Genomic DNA, 26,123 nt, shown 5'->3' on the forward strand with positions numbered 1-26,123 from the left:
CATGAGTTTAAACATCAGTGTGAGTTCAAACATCTTAACTATAACACAATAGAGATCGTCTCTTTGTCTGCCTTCAGTTTACAACATCTGACTCGATAGCCCCGCGGGTGTCATTTACTTTAAGTGCGGGAATGTCTAATAAAAAAACACAATACACAATGAATAAGAATTGTACACGAATCGTGGTAATGACCTTTCAATTCTTTTTCTTATAGATTTATTCACAATTACAGAATTAGGTAAAATATTATTGTGAGATGGTCATAAATGTATCGAGTAAAGAGTTAAAAGATTTCATTTTTAAATCTTCTACCATTTGAAATAATCATACGCTCTAAGGACCTAAGTGAACTAAAATTTATTGAACAAAAAACTCGATAATTTGTTACCGATTTAACTACACACATTATTGTAGCGTAACATATTCAGGACGACAATTTAAAACACAGCAAGGTCAACCGTCATAAATTAGCTGCATCATCTTGTCAATCTCGCTCTGTATAACGCTAAACCACTTACCAATCTGGCTCTGTGTATCAGTTTAACCACTTACCAATCTCGCTCGGTGAAACGGCTGAACCGTTTACCTATTCCTGACTTAAACATCAGAAAACATTTCATAAACAATCTTTTTCTTTAATTCTAGAAAATTTCGCTGGCGGTAAATTGAATTGATTGACGGCGCTATTGATTGGCGAGGTTGGGGGGGGGGGGGGGGGTAGCGGTATAAGATTTTAATGAATGAAAATTATTTTACAGATATTACCTCCAGGAATCACTTCGACTTTTTCTAATTATATTTTATACAGACAAAATCCCAGTATCAAACCTTAAGAAAACATATTTTTAAATGTATTATCTATTGCGTAAGTTTTATTTTATTTTCACATTGCAGATCTGTTAGATATTCTTAGGACATGATCAGTTCTCTGTTCTGCTACTGATACACTTACAGATACGTTTGCTACAATAGTTAAAGCTTATCATGCTGATCTCTTGTATTTTACATTACTTTTATTTGATCAGTCTTATTGACATTGAATGAATTCTGAATTCTATTTCAGATATTTGTCGCTAAATTGTCCCGTTAAATATTATATTTTCTCTAAGCTTAGAGCATTTTTATCAATTTTATACACGAAAGTTAATCTAATATCCAACATAGAAGAGACTTCTAAACAATACGCTTCAGTCAGTGATAGTATAGTTTTGCTCAAAATGTTCCGTATATGAGTATCGATTTAAGGATTTTCACAACTGTACCCAAGTCTTTGTTAAAATTTGAGCTAACAGTTGGAACACTAGCGAGAATAATTGACACAAGTAGTAAACTGTTTATTCAAAGTACGATCTGGTGAATGTTATATATACTTGATCGATTGATTTTATTTCTTAATTTATTTTCTGAGAGGATAACGATTTACTCCACTATCTGAAAGCTATGAATAAAAATTTAAAGGATCTCACGGAGTTAATCTCAAACGATTCTCTGGTCTCAGACTTTGAGCCCAGGGGGAGCCATGATGGAATCTATGACGTATCAGATGACGCTGTGGAGATCCTGCGAGTACTCACCTACAACGTCATCATGCCCGTGCTGTGTGTGATGGGCATTTCCGGTAACTGCCTCACCATTGTTGTCCTCAAGCACCACGGGTTCAAGGACACGACGAACCTTCTCCTGGCCTCGCTCGCTGTGTCCGATCTTCTCTACTCTCTCCTTGGTGTCGTCTTCTGTGTCGAGCACTTCATCTACCCGTTCAGCATCGATCTGTACAGTATCATCTCCATCTACATCAGCCTTTATCTACAGTTATGGAACAATGCCTTTCTATCGACCAGCGTCTATTGCGTCGTTATCATAGCTATGGAGAGAATGGTGGCGGTTGTATTTCCATTTAAAGCAGCTTTAATTATAACTCCGACTAGAATAACTGTAAGTTTAGTCTTTGTTTTCCTTGTATGTCCGCCTTTGTACTGTCTTGAATATTTAACACACGACTTGTTAATTCTTCCCGACACAGTGACAAACTACACATATTATATTCCTGCATTTAGTCAGTTTTATTTAGATAACGAAAAGTTTGTGTACATGTATAACAATGTCTTCTTAAACATCGTGTTCATCGGTTTCCCTATCTTGTTAATCATGACCAGCGCCATCTTGATTGTGGCTAAGCTGAAGACCTCGATGAGAAAGGTGGCCGGCATGTCCTCTGCAGCACACAAGAAGCGAGTCATGGACGTCCGCGCTATTAAAATCACGCTCTCGTTGTGCGTGTGTATGATGGTGCTGGTTCTGATCCCCACCAACGTCACGTCCTGGTACATTGTGTACACGGACTACCAGCCGTTCTCCATCTCCAGCCAGATGGTATTCACCTTCGTGGCTAGAGTTACTGGCCCTCAGCTTAACGCTTCCATCAACTTCTTCATCTACGTCCAGACAAGTTCAAAGTTCGCCAACACATACAGGAAGATATTCTTGACATGCACCAAGAAAACTAGAGGCTAAATATATACATTTTACTTCAAGAAATGAACAATTTGGTAAGGGGCGATGACTCAGCCAGCTTTCGTGTGAGGAAGATTAAAATGGATTGTCTCAGCATTTCCGATTCAAGTTAGTCTTCGTTTGGTTTGAATTTTAAAATCTCGATATAAAGTTTTTTGTATAAAACCAATTTATACACTTTGAAGTTGGAAAAATAAATGTTAAAATAGTAGTAATGTGGTTGTCTGGTAATTGAAGCATTTTTTTTTACATCTTGGATGGTGAATATAAAGTATGAATTTGGATGATGTAAACAAGGGCAAAACAGCTGAGAATTATGTAAAAAGTAATATCAATATGAGTTATTCCCCTCTCAGTTCTTTAAATTATTAAATAAAGTAACAGCCTCAGGTAAAACAGTGTTCAAGGTTACTGTCAACTCGAAAATGATGGTGTATGGTCAGATTTATGCTCGAACCACACCAAGCCTTGACATTGATACAACAAAACTATTCAAATTGTAATGTTTCAGAGATCGAATGAAATGAGTCTGAGTCCTATCAATGTATTGATCAGAACTAAATAATTCCTACGAACCAATTGTCAGTATAATTTAAAACCATAATTGCACCAATCAAGTATTGGTCGGAAAACTAAGTGCAGAATCGGAAGTGTATTGTCAGTGCGATCTGTGGAACAGGTTGGGAGGTTTGCCCAGAGAAAATCGTTACTTGCATTGAAATTTATTTTGTGTAGTTAAGATTATATATATATATATATATATATATATATATATATATATATATATATATATATATATATACATATATAAACTACAACCACCACATCTATTACCGTAGCGAAGCACGGGTATAAGCTAGTATATATATATATATATATATATATATATATATATATATATATATATATATATATATATATATATATATATATATATATTCATATAAGTACACGTATACTCGTGGTAAAGACCCCGAACGTACTGGAAGGTTGGAATGTTTCGACTTTATCTCAAAATAAAAACTGTCCCAAAATAAAATTTTAATGCGGCCTGCGTCGTTCTACATCTCCCCACCGCCTGCGCCCCTCTATCCCACCCCTGCCTGCGAACCTCTACCCCACCCCTACCTGCACCCCTCTACCCCACCTCTGCCTGCGCCGCACTACCCCACCCCTACCTGCGCCCCTCTACAACAGCTCCTCCATGTTAAGTCAACTGGAACCGATGCCACTCGCCCGACAAGAAGTGCCGTCCGTCAGGTTGTCACAAGGTGATCTCTCAGTTATCTGGGTCACGTCGTCTGCAACCCGCTGGTTGTTGTCTGCTCTGCTGCTGCGTCTAGGGCTGGGGTTGGCGGGTTGTGTCAGTATGTATTTCACAGGGCTGGTGGGTTGTATGATAGTCAGTCTTGTAAGATGCCTGTAAGCAAAATGTTTTTTTCTCCAGGGCGAGGTCAAATATTGTAGACAGCTGTGTGATACACCTGTCGCCTGACGCACATACACAAACATACAGACATATAGTCATACGCACTAACAAAATTTAACATATAAATTTTGAACTCTATAACTGTTTTATAATTTATTGTTCTTACCATTACTTATTTTAAATTATATAGGTGGGAGGGGGTAGGAAGGTAACCACTATGGGGGAAATCAGATACATGAAGTTGGGGTGGGGGGAGGGATGGAATGATGGGGCGTTAATTGCAGGGATTATGAAGAGGTGTAAATGACCAGGTTCTATTGCGAACCTAACTCACTTCTGATCCTAACACTCAACCATGACATACCACTATTGCTAAAACCCGAACACACAAAAATATGGGAAATCCCACTGTACAAAATTCGATACATTCAGGTGTGCTTGTCCAATGTTCTAACTGGTGTTACAAAAGCCACGCCATAGAACATAATTGATTTTATACTAATGTTTCGAGTGTAATGTTAGAAACGGTAAAGGTAATCGTTCCTGATAAGCCAGTATAGAAGCACCAGCCGTCGTACACTGAAGACAAAAGACTTTTAATGAGTACGACAACTTTACATCAATGATTGATTTTATTATATTAGTCAAGGTGGGAATGGTGCAATAATTTAACTGGTTTGTAGTAGTAAAGAATTTTTAGACTGTGTTACGTGCGATAGGAAGGTGTGTTTGTGTGTGTGATAGGGAGGCGTGTTTGTGTGTGTCTAAGTGTGTGTGTGTATATGTATGCGCGCTTCTTGTGAAAGGTATTCGTCTAGAAATGAGACACGTAATTACGTGTACATGGGTGTGTTTGTGTGTGTTATATGGAAGTGTGTTTGTGTGTGGGTCTAAGTGTGTGTGTGTATCTATGCGCGCTTCTTGTGTTTGTTTGTGTGTGCGTCTTTGTATGTGTCAATGTATGTGTTTGCGTGTGAATAATAAAATAGACCATCAACATATTGTCTAGTCAACATTATTTACACTCTGTGAAAGGTATTCGACTAGAAATGAGACACGTAATTACGTGTACATGGGACCGCGTGGCCTAGCGATAGAGAGCTGGACTGCTAACCCGGGTTCAAATCAGTAGACCGTCCCTGAGTCCACCCAGCTCTGATAGGTACCTAACTCACGATAGGGAAAACAAAGTCTGCTGGGCAAAGTGCTGACCAAACTATCCCTTCACATGCCGAGGTCTCTGAAGCAGATGAACTCTACTTCATCTGCCCCATGTGTCTTGAGCACGAACGGTAAAAGATGAGATGATGAATAACTTGTATTTGTAAAACGAGGATTATGATCTAAATTAAATTAAAGCATTCGATAATATAGAGGCCTACATTCAGGGGCGTAGCGAGGGGGCGGGGCGGGGGTGCGGACCGCACCGGGTGACACCATTTAGGGGGGTGACACCATGGCAAAAAATAGCAAAATATAAAGAGAAAAACTTGAGGGGGGGTTCAAATCGAATGTTTGAGGGAGGGGGGAGGGTGCAAATCGAAAACTTGAAAGTTTGTCCCCGAGAAAGGTCGCTACGCCTCTGGGGGGTGACACCATTAAGTGCCGCACCGGGTGACACCCGACCTCGCTACGCCACTGCCTACATTAGAGTATTGACATAGTCTATTTTAGTACACAACGCAGTCAGCATTATTGCATAATCTATAGGTTACATAACGTCATGGTACGTCGTATGTGGTACTGGGTATTTTTAAAAAGTCCGTCTCTACGTAACATAAAAATGTCTCCGATCCATAAATGCTTGAATGTTTTAATGTGACTTGTTTAGTTTGACCTGTATAAATAAATCTCTGACCAAGACTTCCATGAACATCAGTGATCTAAGTTAAGCCTCGTATAATTGAAAACTCGGTGACAGGAAGTGGGGTCAGGTTAGGCTACGCTACCGAATCTAGACTATCCTTTCTATTATTTCTTCGTTTCTCCTCAACCCCCCCCCCCCCCGCCCACATTGCTACATGTAGTAACCTACGGTTGAGTGATTTTTATCGTACATTCACAACAGATAACAGGAAACCGTCTCGCGTCTTCGATTTTCATTAAAAGATTTTGTCCTTTAAGAAAAAAAAAAAACGTTAGATGCTAAAGCTGGGCTAAAATCTACACCCAGTAACTGTAATACAGGGATTTGGCTGTTTTTGACAAGGTAGCAGTTGCACTTAAAATTAGGTTAAGATGGTAGCTCAGTGAAAAGATAACCCGTCCTAAGTCAAAGTGGTTGTTTAAAGAAGAAAAAATAAGGACGAACAACACTTTGATAACATTTTTTAAAAGCTTTAGAGTGGTATTTAGTTCTTCAGGGGAAATAACTTTTTATAATGTGTAGGGGCGGGGACGGAGCGTACACGAGTGAAATCTTTTTTACCCGCGGCTTTCAATGGCCTTCACTACTGCACGGGTCACAGAGACCCAGCGTCCCCGCACGTCAAAAGCACGTTGTGTACACCTGGGGGTGGGTGTACACCTGGGGGTGGGTGTACAGTTGGGGTCGTACACACCGGGGGGGAGGGTGGCTGACGGGGGACTCCAGTGTGGGACAGGCAGGTCTAGAACTCGGTCGTCTTCTGCCAGTGCTGTAAGTGCCAGCGGACCAAGACTCTCCGCGTTAAAAGTTTTCATTAGGTCGTGTCAAGACGTTGCTATAGGAAGACATCAGCCTAGCCATGAGAACTCTAAGAGATCTGTTGATGGTCATCTCACTCGTCTGTGGTGAGTGTTTCGAGAAATATTTTAAACATTTTTTTTTCTAAACGGTTTCGCATAGTGGCTAACATGCAACAGACCGAATATATAAAAACGATATATATATATATAAGTCAGTAAACCGTCCCTGAGTCCAGAGGCGTAGCGACCCTTCCCGGCGCCCGGGGACATACTTTCAATTTGGCGATTTGCACCCCCCCCCCTCGAACTTTTCATTTGCACCCCCCCCCCCTCAAACTTTCGATTTGCACCCCCCCCCCTCGAACTTTTCATTTGCACCCCGCTCAAACTTTCAATTTGGCGCCCCCCCCTAAGGTCGGCGCCCGGGGACATATGTCCCCCCCCCCGCCCCCCCCCCCTCGCTACGCCACTGCCTGAGTCCGCCCAACTCTGATGGGTACCTAACTCACGTTAGGGAAAGTAATGGCGACTGGGCATAGTGCTGACCACACTATCTCTTCATATGCCGTGGTCACAGAAACAAGTGAACTCTACTTCACTTGCCCCATAGACCGTCAGGTTTGAAAGGGAAACTTTACTTTACTTTACTTATATATATATATATATATATATATATATATATATATATATATATATATATATATATATATATATATATATATATATATGTAGGCCTACTAAAAAGCATCCGAATTATCATGTCATCCTGTTATCAGATGGCGTCGCAGTATATTTTAAGATGGCTATGACTTAAATAATTAGTTTTATCAAATGGTTGACGCTGATAATCTCAGTCAGTGTAAGCAAATCTTCGACACGGTGTTATACCCTAATACAGTCCGACTCTAAAGCATAACGTTGGATGTCATCATCCTATTTGGTTGATCAGTAAAAAAATTTTTTAAATCAAACAACAAAAACAGCAATTTTAAGTCAAAGGCTGAAGTGAGACAGCATTTTAGTGTAAGGTCTGTCTTTTGGTTGACGCGACGTGACTATAGGGGGGTGGGGGGATGGGGGTAGGGTGTGAAGGGTACACATCTTTCTAGATGATAACGGCTAGCATCTTAGTGCGATTGTGTTTATAAATTGTATAGCAAGAAAAAAAAATCACTTTACGAGATATTCGTTGAAATAGTGACACTGTTGTAATTAAAACTAATCATTAATAATCAGCAATGAACTTTAATTAATTATACTATTTCTGACCACACAGGGAGCGTGTACACCACCCCAGGGGATACCTGCCCGAGCCCCCCAACTTCACCCTCTGTGTCCCGCAGTAAAAACAGACTCAGCAAAAGTGACCGGAGTCCTTTGTTTAGCCTGGAGTTTAAGGAACACGATGGAAGCACTGACTACGGGGGTAAGTTCAAGACATGTTGATTATATAACCAAATTATATATCCTCTGTTATAAGAGATGTTGATTATATAACCAAATTATATATCCTCTGTTATATGATATGTAAATCATACGAACAAATTATATATCCTCTCCAATCGGACATGTTGATCAAATAACCTAATTATATATCCTTTATTATAAGACATGTAAATCATATGACAATTATATAAGCTCTTTTATGGGACATGTTAGTTGTAAGTAATATAAGACCAATTCCTACCTTCTCTTATGTAACCTGTCAGTTATAAGACAAATTCATGTTTTTAGTCATACCTTCCTTTACTAGCCGTCTTAGCTAAAAATGAAATAAACCGTCTCTTGCAAGACATGTCCGATGCCGTGTGGTAGGAGAAGTAGAGTTTACCAGTTTTATTAACCTCAGCACTATACTCATCTGCCTCTTCTAATCCTAACGCGATTCAAGTACCCATCAGATCAACCACCTATTGTCCTACAACATTACTAGGATTTTGCCCTCCACCCACCCACACACACTGACATTCACAACCTAAGATATTTATAAGCACCCACACATTACATACACTAAGATATTGATAAACACCACACATGACAGAATGGCTCTGTTAAGCAACAATGACTAGCTACAGTCTAATCGCCTTTTCCCAATCCCTCTTCACCTCGGATAACCATTTGGCTCTGTTTAGCAACAATGACTAGCTGCAGTCTAATCGCCTTTTCCCAGTCTTTCCTCATCTAACCTCAATCCACCTCGGATAACCATTTGGCTCTGTTTAGCAACAATGACTAGCTACAGTCTAATTACCTATTCCCAGTCCTAATATCAGTCCACAAGAGCACAAAGTTCAGCAATGTAACGATCTTCGTCGAGCCGACTGACGAGGGCTGCGGGTCTGGAAGATTCCAGTTCAAGCAGGGGAACTACACGCACGGTGCCAGACAGGGGAACTGTCCAGAGTATCTGAGGACCACGGCCCACGGCACTCATAAACATCTGCCGCAGCTGATGTGGACGCCGCCATTTTGTGGGTGTGTTCAGTTTAGGTAAGTCAGGAGGATTTCAATGGGTTTTTTTATATAATAAGATAAGCCGAAATATGAGAGTTAGTACCAAACAATTAGACTATCACAGGATCTCAATACATTGAGCAAAAATATCAAAGCTGATACCAAACAATTTAGACCTCACATTTCAGAAAAAGAGAGACTGGCTCCTAAAACTCCAACACAGAAAAAAGTTTGATCTGTGAGAGAATTTGAAGTATGGGTTGTGATGGGGGGGGGGGGGGGCCCACTGAGAAGTTCGTGTACGAATTTATATTAGTTGGTTTATTACTGTATAGTGTTACATTAAGAACTTAGAGGAAGAAGATATTACTGTACTTGTGTTGTAAATGTTGTGAACGGTGTTTAAAAGTGTATTTGTATATTGCTGTGTCAAATGTGAACAAAAAGCTCATGTGTATTACATAGGAACAACGTGTACAATTTTTTAAAATGTTATAATTGTGTTGTAAACTGCTAAAAATATTATAATTGTTTTGTAAACTGATGTAAATATAAATGTTATAATTGTGTTATATACTGCCGTGAATGTTATAATTGTGTTATAAACTGCTGTAAATGTTATAATTGTGTTGTAAACTGCTGTAAATGTTATAATTGTGTTAGAAACTGCTGTAAATGTTATAATCGTATTATAAATTTCTGTAAATGTTATAATTGTGTTGTAAACTACTGTAAATGTTATAATTGTGTTGTAAACTACTGTAAATGCCCACAGAGCTGTGGTGACTGACAAGGCTAACGGCTACTTCTGGGATGACACCAAAGAAACAAATGGTCTTCTGTCCCAACAAGTGTGTGTGGAGAGACAGGTGAGATACACACTGTACTTTCTCCATGACGTCACGATTATCCTGTAGCCTACTATTTTCACGACGTCACTTTACTTTGTACTTTCTTTACGACGTCACGTCCTACGTGTGCCTCAAGTATGACGTCACCTCTAATGAGTACTTTAAGTATGACGACACGTCTAGTGAGTACTTTATGACGTCACTTCTAGTGAGTACTTTATGACCTCACGTCTATATTTGTTTCCTTTAGACGAGCCAAGAAAACTACATCAACGCTCTGTGTGCGGCCAATGGCCTTCACGATGTTGATGCCATCTTTAACAACCCGGAGTTCATCAAGTCATACAAGCCTGACCTGTCGAGCGACGGACCCAAGTATCACCTGAAAATGGAGTTGGAGGGACGGAGGTTTGACAACGAACAGTGCTGCTACAAGGTGGGTTGCTGGCACAGGGGTCAGGGGGTCAGGTCGTGACACAAGGGTCAGGGGGTCAGGTGGTGACACAGGGGTCAGGTCGTGACACAAGGGTCAGGAGGTCAGGTGGTGACACAAGGGTCAGGGAGTCAGCTCGTGAAACAAGGGTCAGAGGGTCAGGTGGTGACACAATGGCCAGGTGGTAAGGTGGTGACACAGGGGTCAAGGGCTTATGAGGCTTCAGGGGCTGGGGTGGTGACACAGGGATCAGGGGGTCAGGTGGTAATATGGAGTCAGGGGTTTATGAGGTGGGTTGGTGATACGGCTTAAGGGGCTGGGGTGGTGACAAAGGGGTCAGGGGGTGACACGGGGTCTGATGGTGCGGCGGTAACACGGGGTTGAGTTGTGGGTTGGTGACACTGTCAGGATGTGTGATGGTGACACACGGTTTAAAAATGTCTTGGTGATATTTGGATCATAACGTGAATTGGTGATATGGGTTAGGAGGTGGGTTGGTAACATGAGGTTGTAGGTCGAGGTGACACCGGGTCAAAACGTGGGTTGGTGATCTTAATTTAATCATAAAAAAACAACACATTTTAGACTGGTAAAAAATTAAGATAATTAAAATGTGTGTAAAGTTTGATGAATGTTGCGAGTGATTTCATTTGCAGAACACAATCAGCGAAAAGGCCGAGTGCTTGAAAGTGACCGGAATGTACCGCGTGGATGGCATCTGTAGGTCAGGAGATCTGCCCAATCCTTTCAATCACAACAATCTGTTGCACTTACGCAACAGGGAGGCTTACTGCTGTCATCAACTGGTTCTAAGTATGGCCTGATTGGTCTCATCTGATGCTAGATAATTGATAATATAATCTATGTCCTGAATTATCTCATTTTATGATAGATACTTGATAATATTATCTGTGTCTTGTATTATCTCATTTGATGCTAGATACTTGATAATATTAGACGATAACTTGGGGTCATCTGTATCTTCCACCTGTTTTAGTAAATCATGTTTGCTTGTGAAATAGTCATTTTGTTTCCTACATATGTTGTAGTACTGGGCCTATGTTAGGGGACATGTCTTCTATGTGTGCTCCATATGTTGTAGTACTGGGCCTATGTTAGGGGACATGTCTTCTATGTGTGCTCGACATACTGTAGTACTGGGACTCTATGTTACGTGACATGTCTACTATGTGTGCTCCATATGATGTATTACTCACCTCCAATGTGAACTCTATTCCCAGGTTCCATGAGCTACGACTGTTTTGGTGAGCCATCCGAACATACGATTAGCAGACGGCGTCACATTCTACAATTCTCAGACGATGATACCAACCCACTCAACGACCTCCATATTTTCGCTTTTGAGACGGTATGAAACAGCGTTTATTCTCTTTCAAATGGTGTACATGAAAGACAGTTTATTCTGTGTTCAATGTAATTTGCCACATTTCTTGTTTTTTATTTCTAGGACGCATCCATATTGAATCTCCTCCGAAATGTTGTATTCCAAAAGAAAGCAGAGGCTACCGAGGAAAATTCTGATGAAAATGAGGATGAAAACGAAGATAAAATTGTTGAAGGGACGCAACCTGAGGGCAACGGTGAAGAAGTTTTTAATGACAATGTAGGTCAAGATGTGAAAACCAGCAAAGAAGAGGTGGGTAAACCTGGCTACAAGCAACTCTCAGTGAACAAAGAGCGACAACGGGGTAACGCTAAAGATAAAGATGAGATATCCGGTGAACTGAAAAAGCCGGTCAGGAAATATGGGAACAGTAAGGAAGCGGAAGCTACAGACATGCGTGAAACGGAGGGGCAAAAACATCCACCAAAATCTCAACGTGATCGAGTTTCCAGCGCGCAAAAGGAGGTAACACAATTCGATTCCGGAAAGGTCAAACCAGGAGCGTCGAGAGAGGCTGAGGCACCGGAAGAGAGGGTGGATGGTGGTAGATCTGGTAGACAAAGGTCCAAGGGGAAGAAACCCTTGAGGGCGAGTCAGGAGAAGGACATCAGGACCGGGTCTAGGGAGCAGATGGATAGGACGAGAGGTCAAGGGGGAGAGTCCACGTCCACCTCAAACAGACCAGGCGCAAGCCGAAGTAAGTAACCACATAACCATTGATATGGAGTCTTTACTCTTCATGCATTTAAACCCAGAATCTTAGATCAAATGTATACTATTTGTAGTTGTACAATATCAGGTTCCTATATACTAAAACGATTACAAAGACCAAACGTAATTCGTAACTCTTTCATATGTCAAACTCTAATGATGATATCTCACGCAAGTCTCGTTACAACTTTTCATATTTTTTAAAAGATCATCATACTTTATTGATGATCTTCAACAGATCATCATTATTTGTTGATAATCATTCAACATAACCTTAAGTTGATTCATAAAATCACCACTGATTGTTGATGATCTTTCAGAGCTAACAACGTTGCAGAAGATCCGGATGATGGAGAGATGTTGTGAGTTCGGATCCACCCAGGGAACTACCGTCACGGTCTACACCAAACCTCAAGCAGACCTGGAGTGTGCCGACCGGGCCCGAAAGTTTGTTACAGAGGCTCTCATGGGCCAGGGCTCCAAGATGTGCGAGAAGAAATACAAATTGTGCTGCATTGAAAACGCTCAAATGTAAGCTTGTTAGCCCTGTAGAGTTCTTAAGCTCAGTTGAATATAAAGTATATTGAGGCTTCTATTTGAAAAGGGTAGAGGGGTGTGAGATAGGTGTTGTTATTTAAATAGATTTATCTATAGTCTAATTTCAAAGCCAAGATTGCTACTTTATATTCTAAATTGTTCGAATGTTAAAGTAAAGAAGTAAAAAAAAAAAAACCATGGAATGTTAATGTAAGCCAATGGTAGGTTTAAATGTTTTGATGTTTAAGTAGTGTAATTAGCAATAAAAATAAATGCTTTTAAAGACGGAAAAATAAAATAAACTTTCTGACCATAGGGTAGATGAAGTAGATTTCATGTGGGTCTTTGAATCGGCATATTGAATTGTTTGGTGAGCTCAATCACCTATGGGTTTCACTTACCTCATTTCGTGTCAGGTACTCGTTGGATTCGAACCCGCAACTAACTCGATAATTTCAAATTTAGTATCGAGTACTCTATTTGCGACATGTCAATACTCCTAAAGCTACAAATCTGGATGTTTAGCTGAGAAGTGAATTAGAGCTCTTCTTTTGACACCATCTCTGTTTTAACTTTGCAGAAGTATAACCATGACTAGCACAGAGTTCGCACGTCGCTACATGACCTACCAACAGACAGAAGAGGAAGTGCCGGAGGAGGAAGTCACGGATGTCGCTGACGACCTAGAGAACGAGGAAGCCCAACTTCCGGCTTTCAAAGGCTCGGCCAGTCTAGGGCGGAGATCTCTGGAAGATTTTGAAACCGAAAGTGAAAGAAGGTTCAAAACCATGCGAGAGTCAGCGCAGTTTGGCGGCACAGATTTGGACGAGCCCAATGGACCTGCACGCTTTGACGACATGGACAACACCGATAACAACGACGATGTTTTCTTCCGAGGAGACCACGGCAACGAGAAGAAGAAAACCGAGAACGAAAAGGACGAGCTGGATGCTGCTGGCGCGCTGTACACGGACCTGGAGAAAACAGACCCGCTGTTTCGAGGTGCCCTCATTGAGGATCAGGAATCCTACAGGCTGAGCCCGAAAATAAACACAAAGAAACATTCACCAAAACTCAGTCCAGCGCGGACAGCGAGTCGGGAAGTAAAGAACAAGAAACATAACCCTTCCAATTCCGGAGTTAGGCAGAGGAGTGGCGAGAGGACATCTAAGGAAACCGGCCGGAGAGCATCGTCCAGGGGGACCTCTAGGGAGGCGAAGTCCATGCAGACGTCATCAGAGCGAAGGAAATTACCCCCCGGGAACCAGATTGCCAGCTTTATGGGCAGGAACGGAGTCCAGGACTCCCGTGAGATGAGGGCGGCGTACAACAACTTGTTCCCGAGAATTTCAGACTCCAAAGAAATGATGGTCGCGCAGAAACAGTTCGCCAAGCGTAAAAGACATTTGCGAAATTGATTTAGAAATGTTTAAGTTTTAACCTAGATCTAACTAAACCTAAATCGTACTTCTGTTTGTTTTTTTTAATTTTACACCAAAAATGCCAAACTGCCATATAATTATTTTATTTGTTATTTCAATAAAGTTTTTTTTTTTAAAAAAAGACTGTTGATATTTCGTTGATCAAAAATAGTTTATTAAAAAAAATTGTAAAATCATATCCAAATCAACAAAATATTAAAATGTCTGCACTATCCCTTGGTTTATTTCTATTTTGTTTGGATCCGAAACGTGTTGTAATTAAAATAATCTCACTTGCAATAAGTAAAGATAAGGAAACAATTGAGAAACAGCATTGAACTTTTTTTTATGTACATAAAAAGATACTGATCAAATTTTAAAATTCTTCAATGAAATTCCTAAATTTCGAACCTAAATGTTGAAGCCTTAGTCGCCATCAAGGAAAAATGAACACTGGAACATTATGTAAACAAGTAAACATTTGACTCGCTATGAAATACTGAAGCCATTTGTATCTTATATTTTGCCATTACTGGTAATAGGTTCGTTGTGATCTACACTTTTCTATCAACTTTACTAGCTCCTACCGGGTGTAATCTAATTGCAATGTAACAGAATTCTAAATCAATGAAGTTGTTAGTTTCTATTGTAGCCATTATAGATAGGTAATTAGCACAGACACGTTAGCCGGTATTAGATAGGTGTTTTTGGATAGATCTGGCTTAGTCACCATGATTCTCGTATATCGTGCGACCCCCTGTCTTAGTCACCATAATTCTCATATATCGTGTAACCCACTGCCTTAGTCACCATAATTCTCATATATCGTGTGACCCCCTGTCTTAGTCACCATAATTCTCATATATCGTGTAACCCACTGTCTTAGTCACCATGATTCTCATACATCGTGTGACCCCCTGTCTTAGTCACCATAATTATCATATATCTTGTAACCCCCTGTCTTAGTCACCATGATTCTCATATATCGTGTGACCCCCTGTCTTAGTCACCATAATTCTCATATATCGTGTGACCCCCTGTCTTAGTCACCATAATTCTCATATATCGTTTAACCCCTTAGTCACCATAATTCTCATATATCGTGTAACCCACTGTCTTAGTCACCATGATTCTCATACATCGTGTGACCCCCTGTCTTAGTCACCATAATTATCATATATCTTGTAACCCCCTGTCTTAGTCACCATGATTTTCATATATCGTGTGACCCCCCTGTCTTAGTCACCATGATTCTCATATATCATGTGACCCCCTGTCTTAGTCACCATAATTATCATATATCGTGTAACCCCCTAATTTTTATGACTGCCCCACCATCTAAGGCGCGGGTTGTGGTTTAGGTAGAAGTACTGCTCTGTACTGCTAATGTTGTGACAAGAAATATTGTAACAATTTTTGTAGGGTATTTTATTGTATAATGAGAAAATTTGTTGTATCGTTGGACCTATTTTTAGAATAAACATTTATATAAATGTCTAGTTATGCCGGTTTAAAATAAGCTAGTTTTATGAACACAAAATTAAATCCAATATACCTTTTACGTCTAAACATGTCAAAGGGAGGTGATAAATAAAATTAAACAATATTCATTTAAAATGTATTGTAGCTTCTTTCCCTTTTTATGAAACAATTTTTTTCTGTTCATAATATGTCATCCGGTTTATACTTGAAATTTTTGAAAAATTAAAATTTGATTGCAAAACATTTTCTATCTGCCGCTGTTTTGTTTATGTTCCTCATCTATGCTCGTCTTGTCTGTAAAGTTCCAACTTGTTTTACACACAGCCTGTTTACATAAGGTGTTGATGTAGGGGACGTAACTTAGATAAAAGAGTTGGTGATCCGGCATTATGTTCAGAATTACCCCGCTTGTTATAGTAAATATAGCTTTTAACATTCAAATTTATAAGAAATGTATTTTTTGATGACATACTTATTATAGTTAGGTAAATATCTATCAGTAATATACGTTATTTTTATTAATGGTGATATCAATATCTGATATACGTTCGTTATCGTAATGATTTGGTCAATATCTATTGATGATGTATGTTCGTTATTTTAATTACTAGGTCACTATTTGAACGGCAGCTTTCGATTATAATCTTAACATGCAATGCAAACTTCGTACTATCTGCAAGTAAGCAAACTATAGTAAGCCTAAAATCAAGCTTAATCTTTATCTATAGTAGACGGATTAGTTTTAATACTTCGTATCCCTCGAAGAAATCGATTTAAGCAGGATTTGTGTTGACTTAACAGCAGATGTTGACAGGACAGTCAAAAGACAAGCATAGAAGAGCCGTGTGTTCTACTGTAACTAGACGTCGCTTGATGTTAGTTGCTGTTTCATCACTTTAGTTGACCTCACTTAATCAGGCTAATCTCTCTATTTTCTATGCAACTTGTCCATACTTAATCTCTATATTTTCTATGGAACTGTCCTCACCTAATCTCTCTATTTTCTATGGAACTGTCCTCACCTAATCACTCAATTAAAAAAAAAACTCTCCACATCTAATCTATCTAATATCTATAGAACTGACCTAACCTTATCGCTGTTTTTTCTATGGAATTGACCACACGTAATCATCTTTTATTCATCAAGGTACTAATTACCTTTTGGGGTCGTCCATAAATGACGTCACACTCGTAGGGGGGAGGGGGGTCCGTAATTTTGTGACGGTGTGTGATGAGGGGGAGGCGGGGTTGGGGAGCGTTCAGGTGGTGTGACGTCACTTTTTTGCATTATAAAAAAGCAAGGTTAGAAAATCAGTTTTAGACCTTATTTCGCGTTTTAGAAAACTGTTTTAATAAATTGTAATAGGAATTGATCAAAATACTCTATGTTGACAGAGTTCTGACAAAATTTTTGAAAAATAACGATGTTTTAAGAAAAATTCAACAGCTATTTTAAGTGGGGTTGTAGGCTGAGGTGTGGCGTCATTTTATGGAGTGTGTCTGGCTTTTTGTGACGCAGGGGAGGGGGGGATGTGAAAATCGTCAAAAAAGCGAGACGCCATTTATGGATGACCCCTTTAGTAAAAAAAATTATGACAGTTCCTCTTCCAAACCATCTGTCTATGGGCAAGTGAAGTAGAGTTCACCTGTTTATGTAACCTCAGCTTAAGAATGGATAATGTGGTCAGCACTTAACCCAGCCGGCTTTACTTTTTCTAACTTGAGCTAGATACCCATCAGTGCTGGGTGGACTCAGGTACCTATTATTGCCAAAATAAAAAGGCTCTCGTACCTTGCTCTGTAAAATTTACCTTTTTTAAGACGCCTTTTATCTAAAAACATATTAATAATGTATTTTTCTTATAGTAACTAGTCGCCTATAGCTGCTAAATCAACATTTAAACTTATTCGATTAAAGATTAACAGATGAAACCCAACGCTAAATCTGGTTTAATCTGTACTTGAAATCTTGAGTTGATGTTTAAAAACACGATACGCCCATTATTGCTACACAAATATATTACTCATAGATCGATAACACAACCAATGATTTATAATCGTATGAGTATGTGATGAGGGGGTGGGGTGGAGTTCTGGGCGGGGCTCTAGCGTGTAACAGCTGGTGGTAGTGTGAGTGTGCTGGTGATCGATAAATCAATGATTGTGTGTAAACATATCACATTCACAATCTGCTCGACTGAGCATGTACAAGCAGTTTCCATCTACACACATTTTATGTATGTGTTTTTGTGGTCTCGAATATAACTGTACAAATACTGTGTCTTCATACAAATTTGAATTCCGTGTATGTGCTTGTGTGACCTAGTGTGTACATTACACGGCGGGAATTTCGCTTCACATCAGAGACTGCGTGTGTAGTACTCACCTTTAAGAAACACGATACTTTTGAATGTGGATGTGGGCTGTAATGAATTGTGCGGTTATTCGTCTACAAACTTTGATTATGATTCTCCGTGTGAGAGCAGATCACGAGATCATCTGGATTTAACGTTAATACTAATTAAGCAGAGCAAGAATTAGCACATCTTCGTGAGATGGCGACAGGTATTTAATTAAATTAAATTGTTTTATATTTGATTAATGTAATGATATATAGTAAAGTAAGTAAATTTCCCTTTTCGAACCTGACGGTTCATGGGGCAAGTGAATTTAAGTTCACCTGTTTCTGTGACCTCGGCATATGAGAGGATACTGTGGTCAGCACTATGCCCAGCCGTCTTAACTTTCACTGGATTGCCTCGGGGACGTTTTGCTCACGTGTACACAGATTCGGACTCGAGACTCCCTAATTAGCAGTCTAGCTCTCTACCTCTAGGCCACGCCGCACAATTTACTGATATGTGGCTATATATATATATATATATATATATATATATATATATATATATATATATATATATATATATATATATATATATATATATATATGTAAACAAAAAACGTTCTGCACCACTAGCCACCTGCCCTGCCCTGTCCAGTGGTATCATCACGGCCGACAACCCAGCAGCTCTTGTCGTGAGCACCGACAGCCGCACCAACGGGACGGTGGTCAAAGTCTCGTGCTACAGCTCAAACTCCTACACTCTTAAAGGCAGCTCGCCGGTTTGTTGATTACTGTATGTAGTATAGCTCTTGCAACAACATCAGGAACAGTTATACCAACATGCTTAAAGGAGTTCCAGCACACAGAAAACTTCATAGCTTGTCTTTATGAAACTTAAATAGAAAACGTGTTTTATTTAATATATTAAAATGAAATAATTGTTTATTTGAAAAGTAAAATTTATTTCAAATTGAATTTAAAATGGACGGGATGGGCACACCCTGAGACCAATAACGTGACTATTCTGACATTAAAACGAACATTTAATCCACCAGGTTACCTGTGTCAATGGTGCATGGAAACCACAGCAGCCCTCGTGTGTAAAAAATGCCGGTAAGCTGGGAGATATGGTCTAAACCTGAGATAAAATGTTAGAAATAATTCTAGATTAAGGCCTATTTATGAAAGGCAGGAATCTTTATTTTAGGATACCATCAAGATTTTTTTAAAAACTCTCTTTACTTATCATCCAAACACGGTTGGTCTACTAAAGACGAACATTAATCTATTTGACAGAAATGTACTATATTATATCTTCTGTAAATTGTGTAGTTGTACTGTGAAGAGCTTGCCTCTATAAGCCTTAGAACTTGACTTGAGCGGCACCTGAAACAATTACTCACGGCCCATCAACAGCCGGCCGTGCACGCGAGACTGTGAGACGCAATAAGCAATTATACAAAGTTAATTGCTTACACCTGCCAATGAGTATTGAAAAAAATACAATCGTTATTTTTTTTTATTAAGTTAGGCTGTAGCTAGGGGCAGGTGTGGCATCACGAGTTGGTCGCCAGATGTAGTGACCTTGGTGTTGGTGGCCAGATGTAGTGACCTTGCTGTCAAGGACATGTGACCTTGGTGTTAGTGGCCAGGTTGTAATGACCTTGGTGTTAGTGGCCAGGTTGTAGTGACCTTGGTGTTGGTGGTCAGATGTAGTGACCTTGGTGTCAAGGACATGTGACCTTGGTGTTAGTGGCCAGGATGTAATGACCTTAGTGTCCAGGACATGTGACTTTGGTGTTAGTGGCCAGGATGTAGTGACCTTGGTGTCAAGGACATGTGACCTTGGTGTTAGTGGCCAGGTTGTAGTGACCTTGGTGTTGGTGGTCAGATGTAGTGACCTTGGTGTCAAGGACATGTGACCTTGGTGTTAGTGGCCAGGATGTAATGACCTTGGTGTCCAGGACATGTGACCTTGGTGTTAGTGGCCAGGTTCTAGTGACTTTGGTGTTAGTGGCCAGGTTGTAGTGACCTTGGTGTCAGTGGCCAGGTTCTAGTGACTTTGGTGTTAGTGGCCAGGTTGTAGTGACCGTTGTCATTGTGCGTTATTAGATTTCAAATTATAAACAATAAAGCGTTAAAAATCAATAGAAAAAAAATTATATAGGCTATATTTAGACAAAATCATTTTTATTTCTCTGGTAAAGTAGAACCATTTTTTTTTTTTGCTGAAATCCATTGAACCCTTTGACATCCATATTGCCTTCAGTCATCTAAGTGACCCATTATAGGGCCTAACATCTAGTTTGCTCCCATCACCTGACCCCCCTCCCCCACCCTGACTTTCAGACCTGTGTCCCGTGCTGGCCACGGACTACCAGGGTCTGGTGTTTGCCGACAACGTCAACTCCCTGAAAGTCAGCACCTACGAGAGGACGGAGGGGACGGTAGTAGACATTTCCTGTTACCTGTCCGACACCTACACCCTACAGGGCAGTTCGAAGGTGAGGCAGATTTCTTGAACACATTTGTAAAACAGTCAGCTCAGGTGAAACGCTAAATTTATTACTTTTTAACCTGTAGCTTACAGGTAAAAAAACTTGGTTAATGTATTGATTAGTTTAAAACTGCTATCTCAGGTAAATATATTATATTAAAGTTCGTAATTTTAAAACCAGAAAAATGGAAGGTCGATAATATAAGTTGTACAATGTTTGTTTTTTCTTAAAATTTCGTGTACTTGTTATTATTGTTAAAAATGTAAACCAAAAATTATTTGTGTTGCCTATAGTTTTATGCTTATAATTTCTGTTCACTTATTGGAAACATTCCATTCACTGGTTCTAATAGAACAGATATAAAACGCCAGACCACAATGTGTTAAGTTTATGTGAACATTATTTTTATTAATATCTTGAAATATATTATTTCAGCGTAGAAAATTATTTTCTTGGGACGGGTCTTCCCAATTTTTCTTTAAATTTGAAAATACTATTTCAATATGAATAAGTATTTCTTTTTTTTTTAAATGTATTTCAAAGTAAAATATTGCTAAAAATTATAATTTCCATAAAAATATTGCATTTTTAGAAAAATTATGTTTCCATTTGGAAGAATTTTTCGCAAATATTTTTCTGTCGGTTAAAATATAGTTGAGATGGGTTTTTTCAGGTGACATGTAAAAGTGGGGCGTGGGTCCCAGCACCTCCCATTTGTGTTAAGGCAGACAGCATCGTCACAGCAGCAGGTAACTCACAGGCGTGTATTGTTATAGATACAATGCAAACTTAAATCGTTTAGAGTGTGATTAAAGAAATAAATAATGAAAATAATAAAACTTTATTTAGTTTAATTATAATAACAAGAATCATACTACTACTACTACTACTACTACTACTACTACTACTACTACTACTACTACTACTACTACTATTACTACTACTACTAATACTACTACTACTACTACTACTACTACTAATAATAATAATAATAATAATAATAATATTAATATTAATAATATTAATAATAATAATAGTAATAATAATAATAATAAAAGGCTAATTATAACATAATAATAGTAGTATTAATACATTGGTAAACAAATAATAGTAATTATTATTATTATTAATATCCTTAATATTATAATAAATATTTTTTTCATTATTTATATTATTATTATAAATTAATAATAACAACATCACAATGTTAATAGGCTTATTATAAAAATAATAATAGCAGTAGTAATACTATCAATAGTACTACTAGTACTAATAATAATAATATTCATTATTATTTTATGACTAATGTAACTCTTAGCAGTAGTTGTAACCACTGACCCAGTTAAACGTACGTAAAAATAACTAATCAATCGTGCGTCATGTTGTATATTTCAGTACCCACTAGCACCCAGCTGAGTACTCACACGTATGTGTCCATAGCAGTAGCCAGCACGTGCGCTATCCTGTTTCTTCTGCTCTTAATTGTCGTCGTATGCAAGGTGTGCCAGAGGAATTCCAGGTGAGTTTTGTCACATGATAATCCGGGTTTTAGTCAGTAGAATGTCTCTGAGTCCACCCAGCTCTTATGAGTACCTGACTGACGTTAAAGAAAATAAAGGTGGCTGAACATAGAGCTGACCATTCTATCTCTAGTGCCGAGGTCACTGAAACAGATATACTCTACTTACCTGCGACATACATCGCCAGATTTAAATGGGTACTTTTTTCTTTTAATTTTTCACACGGCGGATGCCTGAAATATAAATCCAATCGGTATGTTGGCGCCCCTACCCCCAGGAATTACTTAAATTGTGTACTGAGGGTAAAAGGGTTTAACAAAAACAACAATATTTAAAGCACAGAAAGTATTAATCAAGGTAATGGATTTGGAGATCTCGTGTAAAATGACATGTTCCGTTCAAAGCTCCACAGTGTATGTCGTCTCTCGAACAAAACTGGCCCGCCCCAACCCTACCCCACCCTGCCCCCTACCCACGTATCCATACCAAGTAGTGAGGTACATGGGAAGTGAAAGTAGACGACAGAAAACCAATGGTCAAACTTCTGGCAGCAGGGTTGAGAGAAAAGGCTCAATTTTACATCTTGACCGGCTTAAGAGAATTGCTCCAGAAAGTTATAGGCTACCCGTGAAAGAGGGTATGTGTTAGGGTATAGTTCATTACCCAACCAAGGTCCACAGTCAGTATAATACTCTACTTCAGTTAAAATAAATAGTGCAGAAAATAGTACTGCCATTGTGACGTCAACTTCAATTAAAATAAACAGTGCAGACAGGTCTAGCTGATTTTTTAAAAATCTTTTTTGGTAACATTGCCCAGAAAACACCCGGCTGAAAAAGTGACACAAACCGGCCTGCAAAATTTATCTTATCGAGTTGCTGTCAGCGAACTAAAATAACCAAAGTTCGAGAAAGTTAGAGCACTCATGTTGCTTGTTTCGAATTATCACCCACATGTGCTAGTACAGGGATCGGCAACCTGCGGCTCGCGAGCCGCATGCGGCTCTTTTGATATGAAGATGCGGCTCTCCAGCTCCTTGTACAAATACTAATAATCTTAATAAAAAATAAAATATTTGAAATAAATAAATGTTAGTGGCTCTTTAAAATCAGGGAAATTTTGAAAATTGTAACTTTTGGCTCTTCGGCTTCAAAAGGTTGCCGACCCCTGTGCTAGTACAATCAGCCTTTTTCCAACCTGTAGTCAACACTTTTGGCACTTCATAAATTGTGTGCTTTGTTTTTTAATTTATACTTAATTTTTTTTTTTATACTTACGGTAATGTGACTGTGGGAAGCATAAAATTTACCTGACACTTCCATTACACTCCCTCCCTCCCTCCATTCCCAATGTCGGGCTAACATCCCTACCTTTTTAGATCATTCAGTGCTCAAATCAATTATAATATAACGGTTTAACTTTTATTTACCATCATTTTATGATTTAGAAACTTTTACTTAGACATTATACATTACTTCTTTTCTTCTCTGGTTATATTTCTACAGTGTGTCAAGTTAAAGATATTGTATTTTTATGTAACATGTATTTGTATAGCTTAACAAAATACTTATTTTTTTTTTAACTTTTAAAATTAGTTATTATTATAAAAATTGTAAGGCTACCGTAATGAGACTAAGATTGTGTTTTCTTTCTGCTCAGGAAATCTTCGAGAGTTGACTCGACTAGCAGCATTTATCAAATAGAGTAGGTTCCCTTTCTTCACTTATTTTTACAATCTATAATAGAACTATATACCGTTTACACTCTATTAATGTACTGATGTGTGACTGTTAAACTGAATATGATTAATTTTAAGTAGACTTTATTAAGAGTGTAGAAATGTATTATTTATTAGTATGTCGATACCGACTATATTGTTTGTTAAGAAAGTGTAACTGTGACGTCATTTTAAGCTTGTGGTTCCGTATGTTATGATGAAAGGTAAATGGTAAAAGTCGGTTAAAATAACGTCATTTATAGACGTCCGTCTAAGCTTTGTGGGAGTTCGAGTTTCACCGGCAAAAAGCTCATGGTTGATAAATTCGAACAAAGTCTCGAGTTCAAAACCCACTGGCAGATAAATCTCGATCCCCTTCAACACTAATAATTAAGAACGAAGAAGAAGAAGAAAGACTGGCAATACGCTGGTACTTTTTGGTCAAATTAATTTCTCTCTGCAGATACGACAGTCGCTCCTCGTCAGCCCCCGGCCACAGCACACTCGGGACAAGCCCATTCATGTACAGCAGGGCAAAGGTCATCAACTCGGACTGGCTGAACAAGAACAGGTCCTGGACCTACATCACCGTGGACAGACTGCTCAGGGACATCGAGAGGTCCAAGCGGGACAACCCCAACCACTCGTGGAGAGATTTCGCCACCATGTCGTCTCGGCCACCGTCCACCGACTGACTCAGATATTTGACCATCAAATTTTAATAATCTCGCTAATGAACTTGGATGAAACAAAGATATTTGAACATTAAGTCATCGCGCTAATGAACTGAGATTTCGCCACAATGCTATCTAATTATCAGATACAATGTTATGTGCTATACTTCTAAGACATAAAGTGTTGAATGTTTGTCTTGCTACACTGGTCCAACATCCTTTCTACAGTGTCGCCAACCATGTTACGGTCAGCACCGGTGGTGAAGCAACTTCGACTCCAGAAATTAAGCAGTTACTTGTAAATAAGGAAGTCGATCTATATATCTTCATTAGATATTTTCTGATTATCAAGTTACATATCCACAACTTAATGATGTGAGAGTTTAAATGTGAGAAATATTTGATGCGCGGTTATTATAGCGTGTTACATTTCTGTATTTAGTGTATGGCTTATGAGTAGTTATTGTGCATCATGATATACTTGATCGTTTCAAACTTATTTCTTCTAAAAACTAAGCGATATTGAAATTCTATTTATATAAAATAAGTAATCTTCTATAAAGTTTAAAACTAAATAAAACCAAATATTGTTTATGCGTGATAATTCATTTCCATTGTGTTATCAAGTTCCATTCCCCTCGATACCTTATATGAGTATCAGTAGGCGGGATCCGGAACACGAGGCCAATCCATCAGCATTTTCTACAGGAGATTTTTATCTTAGCAACCCGAGTTAGAAGGGAATATTCTTATACCAGGTTAGATGGAAGTTATCTCGAGTGCCAGAGGCTTCTCCGCAGCTGTGTGAAAGAATTGATTTCTAAGTTCGGATTTATTGAAACCATATGCGGAAAACCAAGGTTCCATATAAACAACGAGACCTATTTGAAATGCGAGCTCTTATCAGCTTCAACGCCTAAGTCAAATATCACGTTAGTGGCTGATTGTGTTGAGGAACCATCGACTGTGTAGAATGAATTATTTTAAAAAGTATGTAAGTGATGCGCACTGATGTTGTAGGATATGAGTCAAAAACTTTACATTTGTACACTGTTGTAATTGTCTTATTGGAGCTTGCACTGTAAACGAATGTATTCCGATATTATTTTGTCATCTTTGAAATTTTTAGTTTATGGCTAAGATTACGTTAGGTGTTCTACGTAAGTATCTACGACAAACAACACTAAATCCATTTTCCTGTAACATAAACTTATTTTGCAAACGCTTTCCTAATCCTGTTTTATAAAACACCACATCACATTGATTTATCAATCACACTACAACACTGTTCAAGATCGCTGTTCAGTATGCGTTGCATAACCAAAAAAACTTCACTTACCAAAAACGTATTTAGTTATTGGACAATCAGCATTAGTTTTTGGTACGAGAAAAGCTTGAAACCTTAAGTTTCCATGTAGTTTTTTGCTTTGTTGGATTAGATAAACGAGGTACCCCAACCACACAA

At 38.8% G+C, this 26,123-nt stretch overlaps 3 protein-coding genes across 3 annotated transcripts; all 3 read left to right on the plus strand.

Annotated features, from left to right (window-relative positions):
• The first annotated feature begins 1,441 nt into the window (after positions 1-1,441).
• LOC131940099 (putative G-protein coupled receptor B0563.6) lies at positions 1,442-2,515 on the plus strand. Its single transcript, XM_059298678.1, has one exon. The coding sequence runs from the start codon at positions 1,442-1,444 to the stop codon at positions 2,513-2,515; it is 1,074 nt and encodes a 357-aa protein (XP_059154661.1).
• Positions 2,516-6,519: 4,004 nt separating this feature from the next.
• On the plus strand, positions 6,520-14,658 carry LOC131940028 (uncharacterized). The gene is made up of 10 exons (XM_059298567.1): positions 6,520-6,716; positions 7,888-8,037; positions 8,873-9,101; positions 9,841-9,934; positions 10,167-10,352; positions 11,006-11,162; positions 11,591-11,718; positions 11,818-12,451; positions 12,786-12,996; positions 13,583-14,658. Exons 1-10 carry the CDS (start codon positions 6,671-6,673, stop codon positions 14,418-14,420), a joined length of 2,673 nt encoding a protein of 890 aa, XP_059154550.1. The 5' UTR covers positions 6,520-6,670; the 3' UTR covers positions 14,421-14,658.
• Positions 14,659-18,105: 3,447 nt separating this feature from the next.
• Positions 18,106-25,751, plus strand: LOC131940012 (uncharacterized). The gene is made up of 8 exons (XM_059298546.1): positions 18,106-18,470; positions 18,883-19,028; positions 19,305-19,362; positions 20,599-20,753; positions 21,421-21,496; positions 22,143-22,266; positions 23,927-23,971; positions 24,448-25,751. Exons 1-8 carry the CDS (start codon positions 18,461-18,463, stop codon positions 24,677-24,679), a joined length of 846 nt encoding a protein of 281 aa, XP_059154529.1. The 5' UTR covers positions 18,106-18,460; the 3' UTR covers positions 24,680-25,751.
• The last annotated feature ends 372 nt before the right edge of the window (positions 25,752-26,123 follow it).

The sequence above is a fragment of the Physella acuta genome, unplaced genomic scaffold (genome assembly GCF_028476545.2).
Source record: "Physella acuta isolate Inbredline_101_S28 unplaced genomic scaffold, ASM2847654v3 ptg000308l, whole genome shotgun sequence".
Taxonomy (NCBI): Eukaryota; Metazoa; Mollusca; class Gastropoda; family Physidae; genus Physella; species Physella acuta.